Here is an 18,195-nt window from a genome sequence, read left to right on the forward strand (position 1 = left end):
TATCACAGTGGCTAGCCATGCAAAATTTGGACGGAACATTCTTATATACAAAAGGAGATTCGTTATATAGGACTGTCTGTACTCATGGTCTAGTATCCCACCAGTCTGCAGTCAGGGGTGGGATGGGAGAGGATTTCTCTGCCTCACATAAGGCTTTGTCAATCAATTCCCAAAATGCTGCAACATTAAGGCTACGCGGGATCCGAATTCCAGATTGGCCTTCCTCCAACTTCGTAACCAGTATTCGTCCAAGTTGGCCTACGCCCTCTGCGTCTGCTCGATGCAGCAGGTCCGGCTTGTGGATGCCCTCAGTGACAACCTCCACGGCGAACCTCTCCCCGTGGTCATGAAAGAGGCCAGGTTCGAAACAAGCGGCAACTGACAGTGGGTCATGTAGTGGTGGTCCTTCTACAAGACCAAATTCATCGGCGTAAGCCTTTGCAAAGAAAGTCAAAATTTCGTAATAGAGAGCACGGATGGAGGATGGAAGAAGCCTTTCAGCTTTGCTGGCTGATAGTTCACCATCAAGTCCAAGAAGCTTTTTCTGAACCGATGTGTTGCCTAGGACTTGATGGGTCACATCCAAAGGCATGATGGTGGTCTTAGGAGCCATAACCGGATGTGTAAGAAGGAACTGCGCGGCTTCTGGGTCACACTGTGGTATTGTTAGACCCTTATCGCATACCTTTGCTATCGTTTCAACTCCTTGATATAGTTGAGGGTTCACTTACGTATATCTGTCGGGTTGTTAGCAAGCCGTATAGACATTTAGAGTAGGCACCATACATTAAACTCGGCAACGGGTGTCCAATTACCAAACCTTTCACCTTCCCCGTGGACTCTTCCCATGGGTGCATTGGTGAAGCCTCCACCGACAGCCCCGCCCATGATGCTGAAGCCTGCCAAATGATCTGCCAAGTCCGGATGAGCTTGGATCACGCGAGCGGCGTTGGTCAAGCAGCCGGTTGCTACAAGCCAAGCTGATTTGGGGCGAGTAGCAATCAGAGCCTTGTACGTTGCCTCTACGTGATCAACTTCTCGTACAGCAGAATGTATGGGCTTGGGCAATAGTGTCGTTCCGTCTAGCCCAGATTCGCCTGTGACATCTCAGCAGACCCGCCTCGCATGGTCGGTCATGGAGTTCAAAGGATACCGTGGATGCTGGCCGCGTGCACGGCATCGCGGACCAAAGGCTTGGAGGCTCCGGGATATACCGGGATCCCTCGACGTCCTATGGCTTGCAAAATGCTCAGGCTGTTTTGGGTTGTGTGATGCAGTGAAGCATTGCCATGCACAGTGCTAACTCCAAGTAGCTCGGTCTTGGGACTATGAGCGGCAAGAAGGAGGGCGAAGGCATCCTGGGAAAGGTTAGGAGGGGTAGAGGAACGTGGGGCGCGGGGCGTACATCGTGGCCTAGGAGAGGTTAGCTTTGGCATAGGGAGAGACAGGAGTGAATATACCGGGATCGACGTCGAGCCATAGGGGAACAACGGGCAAAGTCTGAGACATGACGACCGTCGTGGAACGTTGCGGGGAGGAAATCATAACAACGGCGGGGATAAGCAGCGGGGTCCTCCCAGACACGCCAGGGTCCGCTCGCTTACATAGATACCGACGATCTCGGCTCGGGATCGTGGGGACGTGTTGAACGACTCCCTCACCAGGACTTGGTCGCCGCCATGCTGGGCTACAGCTTCGTCACGCTCGACGACGAGCAAAAGGCCACCAGGCGCCATCTCCTGGATCAATACGCCATCGTAGCCCAGTGGTCTGTCCTTGTTCCTCTTCTCCTACCCCAGCTGGCTTTCCTTGCGCGATGGGCATTCCGAAACTGTACTCCGGAGCGACCTCGTTCTCCGCACCCACAAGCGACCAGCCGCAATCCAAAAACTTGCATCGCGCGGGTGGAGCAAGCCTACAACCAGTTACGATGGTGGGCAGATGAGCCCATACGTCGAGGATGGTTCACCAAAGGTGAAACTCTTCTAGGGCTGATGTGGACCGCTTGGCTTTTCTTCCTCTGCATTCACAAGACCGGCAATGATTATCTTCACCTTACCAAGCGCTTCGGCATCGTGGCGGCCTCCCAATTGCCACTGCACTATCTCCTTGCTATGCGTTCCTCTCATTCCCCTATTCAACTGCTGACCCGACTCTCCTACGAGCGTGTTATCATGTTGCATCAGATCTTTGGAAAGATTCTCACCTTCTTTTTTGCTTTGCATGCTGGTTTCTACTTCAACTTCTTCCTTCAGTCAGGACTTATCCAGAAGCGTATCCGGGAAGTGGATGTCATCACCGGACTTATTAGCTTCATAATGTTTTCCGTCATGAGCACCACCGCCCTCGGAGTCATACGGAAGTGGAACTACCGCGTCTTCTACACGATACATGTTTCAACGGCCATCATCGTAGTCGACGTGCTCATCTGGCACGTTCAGCACCTGCGCACTTATGTGTTCGAAGTGCTTGCCGTTTGCATACTCGCCGCCATTCTCAAAGGCCGCAAAATGCACCAATTTTCCGGGACCATTACCCTGATACCAGGAACTAATCTGGTCCAAGTCGCAATCCCAGTGCCATTTGAGAAGGATGCAAAAGAGTTGTCACCTGGCCAGCACGTCCATTTGAGCAGACCACCCTTAGGCCAGCTCTCCCTTAGCGCCGTGAATTCGCTTGTCATACGGCGTCGCACCAATCCCTTCACAATTGCCTCCTTGCCCTCCAAAGACAAACAACTGCTCTTGGTTGCGCGCACTCTCAACGGAAATACTAAGCGGCTCGTGGAACTTGCCAAATCGCTACGCGCACAGTCAGATGCCGGTGCCGCACCTGTGAGCATACCACTGACGATTGAAGGCCCGTATGGCGCATCGTCCCGCTTCCCCAATTTTCGCGAGTTCGACTACGTCTTGTTGGTTGCCGGTGGTGTCGGCGCGACCTTTACCATACCAATGTATCGTGCCATAGTCGAGGCAACGAATGTTGGGGAAAATGACCCTGTCATCAGAGCCCGAGTCAGGTTTGTGTGGGCTGTGAAACGGCTCGCAGAAACGCGATGGGCGTTTCCTAAGCACTCTGGTGCTGGTGTTGAAGTGTCGGATGATGAACATGAGCGCCCAAGAAAGTCGGTAGAGGTGTTTGTGACACGCAGTCCATCTGACGGGGAGCGCGATGATCAGGGTCTTCTGGACGACCTTGAGCTTGCGGATGGTGACACCTTGCTCCAGGAGGACACGGAAAAGGCGCACGGCATGGTCGTGGGACATGGACGCCCCGACCTGCGTGCTATTGTCGATGAGGCCTTCACTAGCTGCACCGGCAAAGTCGCAGTTCTTGCCTGTGGGCCTGAGAGCATTATCAAGGAGTTGCGGCAGTGCGTCAAACCTTGGGTCTTTAGGCAGAGAGATGTGTTTTGGCATCATGAATCATTTGGCTTATAGATGAGGTTTGAATGCATAGATTTTGTACAAACCAACCGAACCCGGCAGGCATGCTAGTAACCCGAGAGAACGTCTATGGATGGCAACAAGCATAAGGCCTCCCAAATGCATAATACTCTGGCCGATTATGGTATATGAAACAGTAGGGAAAGGGATGTTGACATGCATCTCATTTACAAGCTCTTCTCAACTTCCATGACCTCCTTGATACCTTGCTTGATTGCTTCAGTTTGCTCGGCGCTCAATCTCTTGAGTGGTTTTCTGGGGTAACCGCCGTAGCCGTAGTATGACTGGATGGCTGACTTTGTTCCAGGAATGGCCGACTTGGTGAGGACCCAGTCACCCTTGCTTAGCACCCTTTGCAGCTCAATGGCCTTGTCGAACTGGCCCTCTGCCCAGAGGTTCCAGACCTTGACGCAAGTCTTTGGCATGACGTTCGCACCGCCGGCGATGATGCCAGAGCCGCCACTAGCTGCGGTCTGCATGGTGAAGTCTGCCATGCCACCAAAGGCCATGTAGCCGCTTCCAGAGCTCTTGGCGGTTGTGGCAGTTGTGGCCAAAGCAACGCGCGTCAGCTTGCCCGTGTTGCCGCACGTAAACTTTGTGCCCATGATGTTCTTATGCTGGGCCAGCTTGATCAGAAAGTCACTGTCCATGTCGATGCCGGCGACGGCTCCGGGATAGTTGTAGATGATGACGGGCAGAGGCGAGCCGTCAGCCACGCTGGTGTAGTACTCGTACAGCGCGGCTTCATCCATGGCATAACGGTAGTAGCTAGGCGGGATGAGCAGCACGTACTCGCCGCCCGCAGCGCCCGCCTCTTTGCACAGTTCGATGGTGCCGCGGATGCTCTGCTCGCTGGCGCCAACGATGACGGGCACATCCGTAAAACCAGCCTCATCGAGGGCGTCTCGGGTTGCTCGCGTGACTGCCGACTTCTCGGCCCGAGTGAGGTGCACCGCTTCTCCATTGGATCCCATGGTGACGAGACCCACAAGGCCGGCCTCGGCCAGACGCACGGCGTGCTTCTTGATGATGGGGATGTCGAGGTCTTCCGTGTCGGGGTTGAAGAAGGTCATGGTGGGGGAGTAGATGCCATGACGGAGCGGCGTGCGCGCCTTTGCTGTGCCGTTTGCTGCCATGACGATGATGAGGAGGATGAGGAGGATGAGAATGGAAAGGGACGTGAGATTGACATATCTGGGGCACGGAAGGAGCAAGACTTATAAGCGTGAGCGTCGAAGAGCATTTTGGTGAGGCAGATGCGGCAGAGCAATGGCGTGGGGTTGAGGTCAGTCAGAAGCCGTCGGGGAATGAATTTCGCACCAATGGCAAAGCCGCGGCGAATGACGGCAGCTTGCCCCGCCCCCGCAGTGCATTTTTCCGCCGACTGCCCTTGACCCCAGCCCTACCTTCGTATGCCGCTTTCCCCGCGTCCTCCGTCGCCGACGCCGCCCATGGGTAGTTATGAGGTGCTGCCGCGCCGCCCTTTCTCTCTTGCTTTCCCTCCCTCAATTCTCTCCTGACCCAGGCTGACTCGCAATGGCTCCCCTCAATCTTCTCATGGTAACCCATTTCCCGCACCCCAGCCCCCGCAATGCCCGCTGATCACTCGCGCCCAGGTCGGCACCGGCGAGTACACCACTGGCTTTGTCGGTGGTGGCATGTCTGGCTCAGACAAGAAGGTTGGCGTCGTTGGGCTGACCATGTTCGACCTGCGGAGGAGAGGGAAGGTCGACAAGTTGAGCATGGTGGGCACATCGGGCAACAAGTTCCCCGCCATTCGTGCGCCAGCCTTCACCCCACCCACACCTTCTTAGACTGACCGTCTCCAGGCGAACATCTCCACAAAAACATTACCCAGGTCTACAATGGGCTCGACACTTCCTTCTCCTCTTTCCCCGCCGACGACAAGCGTGATGCCGATGCCTACAAGGAGGCCATTGACGCCCTGTCTCCCGGCGATGCCATTACCATATTCACTCCCGACACCACACACTTCCCAATCGCCCTCTACGCAATCCAGCGCAAGATCCACGTCCTCATAACTAAGCCTGCCGTACAGCTCCTGGAGCACCACCAGAAGTTGCTCGAGGAATCGCGCAAGCACGGCGTCTTCGTCTTCATCGAGCACCACAAACGATTCGACCCCGCCTATGCCGATGCACGCTATAAAGCGAAGAACCTGGGCGACTTCAACTACTTTTACAGCTACATGTCACAACCCAAATCGCAGCTGGAGACGTTCAAGGCCTGGGCCGGTAAGGACAGCGACATCTCGTACTACTTGAACTCGCACCACATTGACATCAATGAGTCCATGGTGCCCGACTACAAGCCGGTCAAGGTCATGGCAAGCGGGGCGAAGGGAATTGCCACGGACCTCGGCTGTGCGCCGCAGACTGAAGACACGATTACGCTGTTGGTCGATTGGGTGAAGAAATCGGACGAGTCGAAGAGGGCCACTGGTGTCTACACTGCTAGCTGGACAGCACCACAGAAGGCAGGCGTGCACAGCAATCAGTACTTCCACTATATGGCATCCAAGGGCGAAATCCGTACCAACCAGGCAAAGAGAGGCTACGATGTAACCGAGGACGACGCAGGTTTGGTCTGGTACAACCCGTAAGTCTCAGTCTTCAGAAAAGCAAGCTGGTTACTGACATGGTGCAAAGATTTTACATGAAGTACGCACCGGACGAAGAAGGAAACTTCGCTGGCCAAACTGGCTACGGCTACATCTCGTTCGAAAAGTTCGTGGACGCTGTTACCACACTAAAGGAAGGCAGAGTCACTTTGGACGAGCTCGATAAGCGGGGTCTGCCTACGTTGAAGAACACAATAGCCACAGGCGCCATCTTGGAGGCCGGTCGTAGGTCTCTCGATGAGAAGAGGCCAATCGAAATTGTGGAGGAGAATGGTGTGTGGTCATTGAAGTAAAAGGAATGAACAATAGTGACATCGTCTATATGTCTACACGGCCAATTTTATGTTCGTTTCGCTTTTAAGCCAAGGGTAATCATAGGCACCGTGCTCTCACATATCGTCAAACTCACACCGTAAACCATGCTTGATCAACCTCTTTTTTAAGATTGTTCGGTAGTACAATGGCAAATGAACGTATCGGCTACATATGCTGGTTGGCTGCCAATCCTAAAGTGATGGGTGTATTACCGCGGCCTGTCAATCGTCGCAGACAAACCCGACAGGATCCTCAACGTTACTACACTGATAGCTATCCACAGAAGTGCCTGTCTCAACTTCTGTGAGCGTGACGTTGGTGATTTCTACCCCAGGGCATGGCGCCTCGGCACTGCATTGCAATTCTGCCGCGTACTCCGACTTTGTAGTACCAGAGATGTTTCCCCAATACAAGTCAGATATTTGGAATTCTGAAGTGTCACAGTCGCCTTCCTGTCCGTTGTAGGAAGTGCACTGATCGATTCCCAGGTTGCCCCGCGTGGATATATGCTGCACATCATACATGCCTAGATATCAGTTAGCATAGATGGCGAGGTAATCCTACAAGAGGGCCTCACTGATATTCCTGACGTCTGTGAGCAGGTAAGTCAGCCATGTCCTGCCATATAGACTGATTTGTTGCTCGGAATGTGAGGTGAGTACTTACAACCAATACCTCCGCCGCCGCCATTCGGCGGATAGCCTTTTTGAACTCCCGTCCAGGTTTTGACGTAACTACACAATAATATCAGTATACAGGCTCGAACGACCACGATATGCAGCCAGTAGGAGTCCTCTACTTACATTGCCCATCTAATTATTTTCAAGTCAGCTGGATTTCCATCTGCGCATTTACTGCTGCTCACATACCTTGTGTTTTTGAGGGTTATGTTCCTCACATGGAAATTCTCGATGAATTCGTAGACGCCATTGTACTGCCCGATGCTTCCTATGGCTATACCTTGCCCATCTTCAAAAATGCAATCATTGACGAAGATGTCTGAGGAATTTGCCTTGGATGAGATCCTTCATGGCGTTAGTTAGTTATAATGACAATTTCATCATATGAAAACATTGTAACTCCTTACGCATCATCACCGTTGATTACATGCCAGCGGTTAAATGTGATGTTTGAGGCATAAATTGTGTCAACTCCATCCGTGTTTTGGGTGGGAGCGGAGTTGTTGCTCGTGCTGTTGACATATATATCTTGCAGTAAGACGCTGTTCGACTTTGTGATGGTCATTGTCCACATTTGGCTTTGGACAAACCTGATGCCCTCAAAAACAGAATCGTACGTCTCCCAGATTAGAAGTTGTTGTGGTCGCCGGGGATAGTTGGATGTGCCGTTGACAAAGTCATACCACACCTGACCGTTGCCGTCAAATGTTCCATAACCGAAACCCTGCCAATGGATTTTGCGCCCGCCAAAGACCCAAGCGGTGGTCTGGTTTTGGTAGCCGATAGATATCGAATTGTTGAGCCAGTAGGAGATATCAGTCGACCACTATATGTACAGCTATGATTAGTGGTCATCGAGGTACAGTAAGATAGCATATCGGCATACCAGAAGAGTCCCACGTAGTTCTATCTCACAGTCTTCAAGACCAGTTGTGTTCATCACAGAGTTGATGTTGTAGGTCTCGTTTAGAAAGACCACTTTTCCTCCATGGCCGCATTCATCAAATGCGCTCTTGATTGCAACAGCATCATCGGAGCCGTATTCACCCGGTTGCACGATACACTCTTTTTTCTCTTCGCTTTCACACGCGGTGGCAGTGAAAAGGAACAAGAAGAGAATGGAAATGACAATATTAAGGAAAGCTGGAAATTGGCTTCGGACGTGCATCGTAGCTCAGGAAGCTCAGGGAAGGAACACAATTGATTTACCACGGACAGAATCGGACAGCCCAGCTGGCTTTATGTTTCTTTCTCTACCGCTCTCCCAGTGTAACAGACGGGCGACCTGTTTCCCCGCATCCTCCCCCCCTTGCCTGTCATGCATCGAGTGCATACACTGACGTATTTCCCCGCGACTCGGGTTGAAATTTGCGCGAGCCTGCGTGATGCTGGCAGGTGTGTACTGTACAGGTAACAGAAGAAGGTCAGGTACGAGAACGTCCCCTGTAGCCGATTCGCGCCATGACGCACCCCCGCGCTGGTGGCGCCTCTCCCGCTTACTACCCGGTGTCCCACATCCTCCAACGACACAACAGGTGACCCCCCCACGCTGTTGGTGATAATTCTACAACAAGCCATGGTCTCAACGCGCAATCATCCGACCGCCTTTCCGTCCCCGGATCTCACGTCTCCCTCCAAACGCGCCTCCACTCCCTCCACTGCCGTCGCACGCAGATCCAAATCCGCGCAGTGGACCCATACACCCTCCAACCTGACCCTGCTATGGCTTGCCATATCTCTGCCATTGGTCATCTGGGATACCGGCTATGTATTTCTTCGGCCGCACAGCATGCCGGGTGGTAAGCTTCATTGGCCCATATGGCAACCATATGCGTTGTACGGTACCATCGACTACGTCTACGGCTGGCCGGCGTACAACTCTCAAAATGGCTTCACTGCAGCTCAGGCTAGCTTGAATGCAGTGGAGACGATCTTTTATTTTGTGTACTTGTGGTTGGTTCTGAGAAATGGTACCCAAGCAGGCGCCAAGGGTAGAGGCGCGCCATCGAGGGCTTTTGTCGGATGGTTCGCGCAGAGCAGAGAAGTCGCGGGTAATGCTGCTGGAAAGGCTGTCCTTGTGGGTTTCACAGCGGCTGTCATGACCGTAAGCAAGACTGTGCTATATTGTAAGATTGACATCGGTACATATCAAGGCATTTGTGGGTTTGCTAACTCGGCTATAGGGCTGAATGAATATTTCGGTGGGTTTGAAAACATTGGTCACAATGACTTTACCAGCCTTTTATGCCTCTGGATCATCCCCAAGTAAGCATTTTCTAATTGTATGGTAACCAAGGGACCGGTTGCTCACGTTTGCCTAGTGGCGCTTGGATTATTGTGCCTAGCTACATGATTTATGTCTTTGGACAAGAAATTGTCGAGGGGCTTAATGTGGCTGCTGGAGTTGCTTCCAAGAAATTGGTCTAAACGCAGTCCAAGCCAGAATCGCACAACGGTGGTCTACCGCATGGGTTTTTGTTTAACGTCCGTCACCATCAAGCGAGGTAGGGAAGGATACAAGCAGCCCCTCCAGTATCCCATGTCTAGCTGCAATCCTGGGTTCTGGGTATAGATGGGAAGGTCTTAGAGCACACGCACGCATACTATACATATATCAACTGCGTTTCTTCTTCAACTCCGTACAAGCACTATCATCTCGCAAGACGGTGAATTTCGCTTGACGGTGACGGTTAGGCAACTCTTCTTGATGTCGTTATTGCTGCAAGGGGTTATGCTGGTGAGCCCAGTTTTAAAATATGACATTTCACACGCAACCCAGAATTGTTCCAAATATCATTCTCTAGTACTAAGCTGCAGAAATCGTCAAACCATGGGTTCTTCACTCATTGCCTTGATCTCTTTAACAAAGCATCTAGGGTACTTTGAGTACCGCCTCGACGTTTGCGAGTCGCCTTGGCTTCGGAGCCTCCAGAGTCTTGCGTTGCATCTTCCCCAACCATGGCACCTGGTGGGCCTTGCTTGCCCTTTGTAGGCCCTTCAGCACTATTATCAAACAGTTCTCTCCATGTTCCGTCCAAAACTTTTGGGTCGTCTCCAAACAGCCCGATTTGGTACGCGTTCTTCATGCCGTTGATACATATCTCCCTCCGCTCCGAGAAGTCGAACATTGGCTTGGGATATGTCTTATATCCTCCTTCCTCAACTGGTCTGTCCCCTTTGATGAGACAGCCCCATTTCTTTTGGTCCACAATTGGCGCTTTCCATGGTTCATATATGTATTTGGTTTCAAATCTCTCCAGCTCCGGGACGAATTCTTTCACAAAGTGGCCTTCCTTGTCCCACTTTTGCGGGAAAGCAATGGGCGAATAGCAGCGGTAGAATTGGCTGTAAAATGCCGTGCAAGAGAGCCACTGCCAATTGCCAATATTGCAGGCCGATTCGTGATCTATGAGCCATTCTTCGAAAACCTCTGATATCAGCGTTAGTGTATGGATATCAAGATAAGCTATCGAATGTATTGTAACATACCGGCACCACGCTCCCAGTCGACGTAGCACCCCCCACGCGTAAGAAAGCAGGCCACAGCATGTCGGCCCAGGTGATGGATCCATCCCTCTACCTTCAGCTGGCGCATCAATGCATCGATCCATGGGAAACCGGTTCTTCCTTGCTTCCATCTTTGGAAGTACTCTTCAGCAACCGGAGAATCAATCTCGTATTCACCAGTGATGAGTTTCTTGGCTGTATTTATTTTGGAGGGTAGATGCCATGGGATGAACCGACAATAGGGGTTGTTGTATGACTGCCCGAAACTGTAACCCAATGCAGCTTGAGCTCCGAAATACATGTCGCGGAACAACAACTGGCCTGTCAAACTAACTGGTGGGAAACTGGCATTGCCCTTGTACGAATTGACGATGTCTTGAACACGCCAATAGAACTCGCGACAACTGAGAGAGCCGAAGTGGAGATAAGGAGAAAGAAGAGTCGTAGCTTGAGGCGAGAAGGCTGTAGGTGCCGTCTTCGGTTTTTCAAAGGTAGCCGTATAGTCTTTGTTCTTAATTATCTCATCCAACATTCGGAGAGCTACCGTCTCTCCGCCCTTATGAGGTGTGGTGGCAGGCTTCAAGCCTAGCTCTTCCATTGTGGGGACAGAAAAATCATCAAAGGGCCCTGAGAGGGTTGAATAGGAGTTATCTGCCTGATTACGCTGAACGTTGTTATGATCTGGCGTATGACATGGTCTTTCTTGCTCAAAATCAATGTCCGTATGACCTGGATCTGGCAAAGTTCTTGGCGCAGGTATCGGGCGCGGGACCGTTCCAAGCTTCTTAGCTAGATTCTGGACTGTGGTGATGCTCATAGTAGGTTTTCCATGGTTCTCTTTTACAAGCAGCTGCAACGTTGTCAGACAGAGGTTTCAACGCAGACCTGAAAGAGAGAGGCTTACATCAGGGTCATAGAGAGTTCTCCCTGTCTTGACAATGACCTCGACTCCAGCCTCTTGTGCGAATTTTAAAATCATCTCATCTCTCTCACGGGCGTACGCATCCGTGTCCTTTTCAAACACCAGATGGGTTACTCGCCACGATCTAAAAAGCTTTGGAAACAAGGTCTGTGGTGCCTCACGAAGTACAAAGAGCTGTGATTTAGGGTTTAACTTAGTAATAGAAGCGGAAAGGTCTTTTTGACATTCAATCAAAAACTTCCATCGGTTGGGGCCAACCCTACACTGATGATCAGCTAAATGATGCATGCCGGAAGACAGGGTGATACTGACCGAGCACGGTATACATAATGGCTGTCCCAAGTCCAGACTGGCCAAAGGCATTCAGGCTCCAGGTCCAATGCTGCTTGAAGCGCTGGCGAGTCGTGCAATCGCAGGTCCGTACGATGCCAGTATATTACCCTGGCAGCCTTTTCTTTAGCCATGGTAGTTCGCAAAAAGGCAAGTGTAGTTAAATATATATCTTTGCTAAGGGGGTGCGGGAAGTCTTTATGTAGGCTGGGTTACGTGTATGACAGCATTGATTTCAGCGAGGCACGCTAGGTAGGGTCCACAAGGCTTCCTGTGTACTGATTCGTCAATGGAAAGCTTGATTGGAGATGCCCAGACATCAGCAGAGTTCAAAGTCTTCAATTCGGCCACGGCTTTGTCCTACGCACAATCTCTAAGACAAATCTCTATAAAGACACGCAAGGTGCCATAATAACCAAAGCGCCAATACACCAAACGCCTTCAAATGCACCTTTGACTTGAATTTTAATCATTCCACGACTCGTCGAGCTCATCGATTAGGCGGTTCTCATCATCAGAATCCCGTCCTCTTCGGCCTCCATTGTTCAAAGAAACCTGGTTGTAGCCCCGGCGGCCGGGTATCATACGAGCACACGACGAGGTGAGAATGACAAACATGTCCTGCGGAACGATTAGCTCAGTTTTTCCAACTTGACCATCTCTATTAGCATGTTTGGGCCGAATCAATTTCGTGGGACAGCATTGGCTCAACTTACGCCGATAAAGCTGGCAATTCCAGCCCACATGGAGTAGTTTGGAAGCTGGCGCCATCCGCGCTGATGCATCACAGTGCGTTGATACACGCAACCGCCGACAAGGTAGACAAGCACAGCAATGATTGCAATGACACCGAAGACTCCGCCGGGACCAAGTGTTTGCGTCTCTTTTTCAATACCTCCGCAGGCAGCTTTGCTTCTGGCCTCGAAGAAGTAGGTACATTCATCTGGACTTGCGGCTACAAAGGCCACGGTCGCTTCAGTGGGAGGAGCCAGAGAGTCCGTTTCACAAAGAAGAGAGACGATAGTTGATTTCCGGCGTTTGTCACCCTTGACAGGTTTCCTCGACCGGTAATCATCGTCATCATCGTCTTCGTCGTCGTCGTCGTCATCGTCTTTCTCTTTCCTGGTGGACCAAGAGTCGTAGGCTGGAAGTTCCCTGGAAGAGACGCTGGATGAGCAGTATGAGCCGCCAGTATATTCGAGGACAAGCTTGCGGCCCCGAAATATTGGTTCGGAGTTTTGTTGCCTGGGAGGCGCATGGATGATCAGTAGAGTCGTTGGTGGCTCACGCCCGTTGCCGCGCCACTCACCCAATGGAATACGTCTTGCCGTGCTTGACGTAGAAGGCACTGACGTTTCCCCAGTGCGCCTTGTCCACGTCCTCGACATCCGTCAACTCTTCCACGACGGGGCCGCAGAAGTTCAGCGTGAAGTTGGCGGGGTAGTCATAGCCTTTGGCATGCCAGCTCTCGGCTGGCGACTTTGAATCTTTCGCCTTGCCCGGCTGGACACTGATAGGGTTCAGGTCGAAAAAGCGATCACTCGGCGAGCGGATGGTGCAAGGCTTGAGCTTCTTCTCGGATTTCTTGTCGTCGGAAGCCGTGCCCAGTGACGACCACAACAGTGCGGCCAAAGCGCACGAATAGTAGAGCCTCATGGTTGATGCGGACGAGTGCGACGGGAAGTTGGGGAAGAGGCGATGTAGCGATAGAGATCTGCCTTACGTCGCCCACATTTCCCGCACGATTCGAGCTCGCCGCGTTGCGAGGGCGCGTCAGCTTTCCAATCCCTGTGCTTGGCGCTTGCATGCGGGCGCCCGGGCGGCGGAGAGTGGGAGCTTGGACCACTAGCCACTAGGTACTGCATGACACGATTTTTGGAGCTACCAGAATAGCTACTACGAAGGTAAGAGTACTAAGACCCCCTCACGCGCCACTCTTCCATCTTCCTCTACACCTCCACTACTCCAATCCCACCATGAGCCAGCTACGAGAGAGAAAGCCCAATGGGCAATTGGCATCGCCCGCCGCGACTCCCAAGGAGAAGCGTGCCCACCCCATGGAATTCGGCGGCCCGTACGCATCGTTCCCTGTCCCACCCGTCCGTTCAATGCTAATCACGCTCTCAGACTTGGAGCTGCTGGTGTATCCTTTGGCCTCCCTATCCTGTGCTACATCTTCGCCTTTGTCTGCAATGACGTGTCCGGCTGTCCTGCGCCATCTCTCCTACACCCCTCAACCCTTTCGCTTGATCAATTGAAGAAGGAGGTTGGATGGCAAGGCTTCTCCAGCTTGCTCAATGTGCAGACTGTGGGCTGGACTCTGGCATACTATCTGTTCAGCCTTGTACTGAACGCAGTCCTGCCCGCGCAGGAGATTCACGGTGTGCAGTTACGCTCTGGTGGGAAGCTCAAATATAGGTTCAATGGTTGGTTTTTCGATGAATGCCTACTCACGGACGTCTACTGATCGACACTTTGCAGCATTCTCATCGGCCATGGTAACAATGGCAATTGCTGCCGTGGGGACACTCATCTATGGCGCTGAATTCCCCCTGTGGTCCTTCATCTGGACAAACTACATCCCAATTCTCACGACGAATATCCTCATCTCCTACATACTGGCAACCTTTGTTTATGTTCGAAGCTTCTCCGTCAAGCGAGGCAATTCCGAGAATCGTGAGCTCGCGGTTGGTGGCCATAGTGGGAACATGCTTTACGACTGGTTCATTGGACGAGAACTCAACCCCCGGATCACTCTACCTCTTCTCGGCGAGATTGACATCAAGTCTTGGATGGAACTGCGGCCAGGAATGCTTGCCTGGATCTTGTTTGACCTCGCGTTCATCGCGCGTCAGTATGCAAACTTTGGCAAGATTACCGTCAGTATCCTCATCGTCACGTTTGCCCAGGCGTTCTATGTGTTCGATGCACTTTACATGGAACCGGCAATACTTACTACAATGGACATTACGACGGACGGCTTTGGTATTATGCTTGCCTTTGGCGATCTTGTGTGGGTCCCATTCACGTACTCGCTCCAGGCGCGATACCTCGCCATTCACCCCAAGGAGCTGTCTTACATGGAAATCGCTGCCATCCTCGCCGTGCAGGGTGCAGGCTATTACATCTTCCGTGGTGCAAACAACGAGAAGAACCGTTTCCGCAGCAACCCTGAGGATCCCAAGGTCAAACATCTGAAATACATGGAGACGAGTGCCGGCAGCAAGCTGCTTATTTCTGGATGGTGGGGAACAGCAAGGCACATCAACTACCTGGGCGACTGGTTCATGTCTTGGGCCTATGTCCTCCCTACCGGCATCGCCGGCTATGTTATATTGCACTCCTCACCTGCTCCTGATTCTGATGGCAAATCGCCTGCAGACGGTAGCTTCATTGGCGGACAGCCAGTGAAGACAGAGATTGTCCCCGGTGAAGCAAAAGGATGGGGCATGCTTGTTACCTACTTCTTTATGATTTACTTTGCCATCCTTTTGATCCATCGCGAGATGAGGGACGAGGAAAAGTGCAAAGCCAAGTATGGGAAAGACTGGGACGAGTACTGCAAAAAGGTCCCTTATAGGATTGTTCCTGGCCTCTATTAGGGGAGAAACCACGCAAATGTTTGTCGCTTTCATTATAGTATTAACCAAAAGGCGAGTCCATAAATTTCATAATGGAGTCTAGGTGATCTATTGCATAGATCTTCTAACGGAAAATACTTTTCTAACAGCACTTACTGTTCCGCCCTTGAATAAGCATCATTCCACACATACTCGAGCCAGTGTCTGAGATTAGATGATCCCCCGTTACATGTATCGGGAGACACTGAAGTCTTATATGGCCCAGATGTGGTTTGAGGTGCTCGTCCGCTCCTTGGTATCTCACCAAATTTCTTTTCTAAATATTCCCAGGTCTCCTTGGCATGATAGTGTTTTACGTCCGGAATATCTTCCCAAGCATCGTACATCATCCTTGAGAGAATCTGCGCCCGCGCTTGGAAGTCTCCGTGTTCCAGCGACCCAGGTTTGGGTTCTTTCAGTGCGTGAAAGTAAAACTCATACAGCCTTTTAGAAAATAGCATCCGGAACGCGGTTGAATACTCCGAGAAGTTAAGAAGGGGAGGAAGATATGGCCTATCATCCGTAATATAAGTTGCCAGTCCAAATTTTTTGAGACATTCTTTTGTTCTCGTTGCCCAAACCTTATAGCTCATCGACTGTTGGGGAAGTTCGACTTCTCGGTTTGTAAATCCGCAATGGATTTCAGTATCCCCTTTTTGCTTTAACATCCCCCACATAACTGGAAGACAGACGCTGGGGTTCTTTCCATCTGATTCTGGATGACATGCAGCTGAAATAGCGGCACTACAGCTTCCCACAACAGGTATTCCGTTCTTTAAGGGGTAGGATGCAATCGAGCCGGCGTAGGCGAACATGATAAGAGATAGGAGTAATAATGAGGAAATCGCGGGTACTGAGTAGCCTAAAATGAAGGCAGACTTGTTTTGGTCAACAAATATAATGCTAACCATGAAAATGCATTGGGATGCAAGCCAGTGTAGAGCACCTGATATGGCCATTAGTGGAATACCGAACCGGAATGGAAGTTGTAAAGAGTATGAACATCGTTGGGATCCAGTTGGAATGCCTGACACACGAAGGCTCTTTCGATTTGCTCCAAATTGATCCCATTCGGCGGCTAAGCACATCGAGGTCAGGGCGCCGTTGTATAAAAAATATAAACAGGACAAAATTGGTTGGGCTATGTTGGCTAGCATAGCAGTATTGAACAGCGAGTCAGTACTAACAACCGGACCCGTGATGAGCGTTTGAACGCTCATACCCCATAGAGATGGGCTGACAAGAGACATAAAATTCTTTGCTCCCTTGATGTTATGAAATCCAAGGACGAGAACAAGTAGTATTATAACAGTAACGAGAAGATATCTAGCGTCAAAATCAATAGGTGTTTTAGTGCTTGGTAGGGACTTTACATACAGGTTCAAGTATAGAGTCGTTTTTCGCCGGCTAATGGCTTGGATCCGATGTTTACGTCTCGGCATCCAAAATTTTGGAGCAATAGTCCATGATGGAGGACAGGCATCCAGGTCTCTCTTTTGAAGGAAGCATGCTCCTGTGGTCGTCGGATCTGGATGTTCTAGGAACGAGGAGACGGCATCCCCTATTGTCAGAAGAGGAGGCGGTCTAGAAGAAAAGGCGCCGATACCAACAACCAAGGCTTTAATGAGGCCGACTACGGAGACTGTTATAGCAAAGCCACGACTGATCTCTAGTCTACAGCTTTCAGGGAGTCGAGGGCTAAAGCATCTTTCAGCAGAAAATCCGAATGGTGTCCAATCGTTCTTTTCGCCGTAGTTGCAAATGCTTCCACATTCTGGTGCTGACCCACACATCCACCAGGTCGGATCTGGGATGCAGTTTTCTGGAACAGAATTGCCGTTGATGTTAACCGCGTATGAAGCATTTATTAAAGTGTTCAAGTTGAAAGTGCCAGGCATGGCAAGGGTTGAGAACCAGATCGTCTCATTTGACAGATCTAATATTATCATGCGCCGGTCTGACACAAAAGCTTTCCCGAATGCGGATATGCACTCTTCTTTTGTGAGTAAATCTTCCGTGGTCAGGGTTGTCTTGAAATATTCGAGTCCTTGTATTTCTTCTTTCTCGGGGTTGGAAGGAAGGATTAGGTCAGAATAAGGCGTGTTCTCCGTCATGTATCTAGCTTTTGCGTATACACTTCCGTTGTATACCTCCAAAACCCCACCTCTGAGGGTGTAGGCAGTATAGGATCTAGCATCAAGCGTCGAAAAGATAGTAGAGTTGAATCTACGATATATAAAGGTCAAATTGTTTTCAGAATTATTTAAAACGTAGACTTACAAAAGATGAAGGACTAAAGATGTGGCCGCAAGTGTATACCACATAATAACATATTTTCTGCGCATGAACCTTACATTGCGGAGGCTTGGGACACCAATATCCAACCAAATCCGTTTTTTGTGAGCTTTGTTGATTTGCTCCCTGGTAGGTGCCGAGAAACATTGCATTGCAAAGCTACTAGCTCCGAGAAGTAGTGTGCTTGCAACGTTGATATATACGTGAATCCACATATTGGCGTTGCGTACAGAGTTACAATCTCCGTCAAGCAGGACACCCCTGTCATGGCTTTTCCAGTCCGCGGTTCGAAGGGCATAGACCATTGTCGATAAATTGGTCATAGAAAGGAGGGCGGTGATGAAAGCGCCTGTCTTGACACTGAAGTACCATCCAACCAAAGAATGCGAAACTTTCCATTTCTGAATTTTTCCAAGGGTGTTCAAGCCTGATGCTC

The 18,195-nt window shown here is 50.9% G+C and overlaps 10 protein-coding genes across 10 annotated transcripts; 4 read left to right on the forward strand and 6 right to left on the reverse strand.

Annotated features, from left to right (window-relative positions):
• Positions 1-71: 71 nt before the first annotated feature.
• K452DRAFT_289577 (uncharacterized protein) lies at positions 72-1,526 on the reverse strand. Its single transcript, XM_033540850.1, has 4 exons — positions 1,447-1,526; positions 1,154-1,358; positions 787-1,097; positions 72-655 (listed from the first exon to the last, which is right to left on the reverse strand). Exons 1-4 carry the CDS (start codon positions 1,507-1,509, stop codon positions 83-85), a joined length of 1,152 nt encoding a protein of 383 aa, XP_033395286.1. The 5' UTR covers positions 1,510-1,526; the 3' UTR covers positions 72-82.
• A 133-nt stretch (positions 1,527-1,659) lies between these two features.
• K452DRAFT_289578 (uncharacterized protein) lies at positions 1,660-3,538 on the forward strand. Its single transcript, XM_033540851.1, has one exon. It carries the CDS (start codon positions 1,680-1,682, stop codon positions 3,441-3,443), a length of 1,764 nt encoding a protein of 587 aa, XP_033395287.1. The 5' UTR covers positions 1,660-1,679; the 3' UTR covers positions 3,444-3,538.
• A 78-nt stretch (positions 3,539-3,616) lies between these two features.
• Positions 3,617-4,579, reverse strand: K452DRAFT_254056 (uncharacterized protein; the record flags this gene model as incomplete). The annotated part of the gene is made up of 1 exon (XM_033538313.1): positions 3,617-4,579. Exon 1 carries the CDS (start codon positions 4,520-4,522, stop codon positions 3,617-3,619), a length of 906 nt encoding a protein of 301 aa, XP_033395288.1. The 5' UTR covers positions 4,523-4,579.
• A 394-nt stretch (positions 4,580-4,973) lies between these two features.
• On the forward strand, positions 4,974-6,499 carry K452DRAFT_254059 (uncharacterized protein). Its single transcript, XM_033538314.1, has 4 exons — positions 4,974-5,009; positions 5,066-5,228; positions 5,279-6,068; positions 6,119-6,499. The coding sequence occupies exons 1-4, from the start codon at positions 4,986-4,988 to the stop codon at positions 6,381-6,383; spliced, it is 1,242 nt and encodes a 413-aa protein (XP_033395289.1). The 5' UTR covers positions 4,974-4,985; the 3' UTR covers positions 6,384-6,499.
• A 127-nt stretch (positions 6,500-6,626) lies between these two features.
• On the reverse strand, positions 6,627-8,253 carry K452DRAFT_231960 (glycoside hydrolase family 28 protein; the record flags this gene model as incomplete). Its single annotated transcript, XM_033537200.1, has 5 exons — positions 6,627-6,931; positions 7,072-7,139; positions 7,275-7,430; positions 7,493-7,911; positions 7,972-8,253. 5 exons carry the CDS (start codon positions 8,251-8,253, stop codon positions 6,627-6,629), a joined length of 1,230 nt encoding a protein of 409 aa, XP_033395290.1.
• Positions 8,254-8,612: 359 nt separating this feature from the next.
• Positions 8,613-9,726, forward strand: K452DRAFT_254062 (uncharacterized protein). The gene is made up of 3 exons (XM_033538315.1): positions 8,613-9,211; positions 9,269-9,350; positions 9,407-9,726. Exons 1-3 carry the CDS (start codon positions 8,662-8,664, stop codon positions 9,510-9,512), a joined length of 738 nt encoding a protein of 245 aa, XP_033395291.1. The 5' UTR covers positions 8,613-8,661; the 3' UTR covers positions 9,513-9,726.
• A 202-nt stretch (positions 9,727-9,928) lies between these two features.
• Positions 9,929-11,978, reverse strand: K452DRAFT_360356 (uncharacterized protein; the record flags this gene model as incomplete). The annotated part of the gene is made up of 4 exons (XM_033546336.1): positions 9,929-10,515; positions 10,575-11,442; positions 11,497-11,773; positions 11,827-11,978. 4 exons carry the CDS (start codon positions 11,976-11,978, stop codon positions 9,929-9,931), a joined length of 1,884 nt encoding a protein of 627 aa, XP_033395292.1.
• A 188-nt stretch (positions 11,979-12,166) lies between these two features.
• Positions 12,167-13,574, reverse strand: K452DRAFT_254069 (uncharacterized protein). The gene is made up of 3 exons (XM_033538316.1): positions 13,154-13,574; positions 12,561-13,089; positions 12,167-12,465 (listed from the first exon to the last, which is right to left on the reverse strand). The coding sequence occupies exons 1-3, from the start codon at positions 13,498-13,500 to the stop codon at positions 12,310-12,312; spliced, it is 1,032 nt and encodes a 343-aa protein (XP_033395293.1). The 5' UTR covers positions 13,501-13,574; the 3' UTR covers positions 12,167-12,309.
• Positions 13,575-13,771: 197 nt separating this feature from the next.
• Positions 13,772-15,530, forward strand: K452DRAFT_274982 (uncharacterized protein). The gene is made up of 3 exons (XM_033539214.1): positions 13,772-13,918; positions 13,972-14,270; positions 14,326-15,530. The coding sequence occupies exons 1-3, from the start codon at positions 13,821-13,823 to the stop codon at positions 15,444-15,446; spliced, it is 1,518 nt and encodes a 505-aa protein (XP_033395294.1). The 5' UTR covers positions 13,772-13,820; the 3' UTR covers positions 15,447-15,530.
• Positions 15,531-15,577: 47 nt separating this feature from the next.
• K452DRAFT_336248 (uncharacterized protein) lies at positions 15,578-18,080 on the reverse strand (the record flags this gene model as incomplete). The annotated part of the gene is made up of 3 exons (XM_033545240.1): positions 17,745-18,080; positions 16,842-17,690; positions 15,578-16,790 (listed from the first exon to the last, which is right to left on the reverse strand). The coding sequence occupies exons 1-3, from the start codon at positions 18,062-18,064 to the stop codon at positions 15,578-15,580; spliced, it is 2,382 nt and encodes a 793-aa protein (XP_033395295.1). The 5' UTR covers positions 18,065-18,080.
• Positions 18,081-18,195: the final 115 nt, after the last annotated feature.

Source organism: Aplosporella prunicola (genome assembly GCF_010093885.1).
Source record: "Aplosporella prunicola CBS 121167 unplaced genomic scaffold K452scaffold_19, whole genome shotgun sequence".
Lineage (NCBI taxonomy): Eukaryota > Fungi > Ascomycota > Dothideomycetes > Botryosphaeriales > Aplosporellaceae > Aplosporella > Aplosporella prunicola.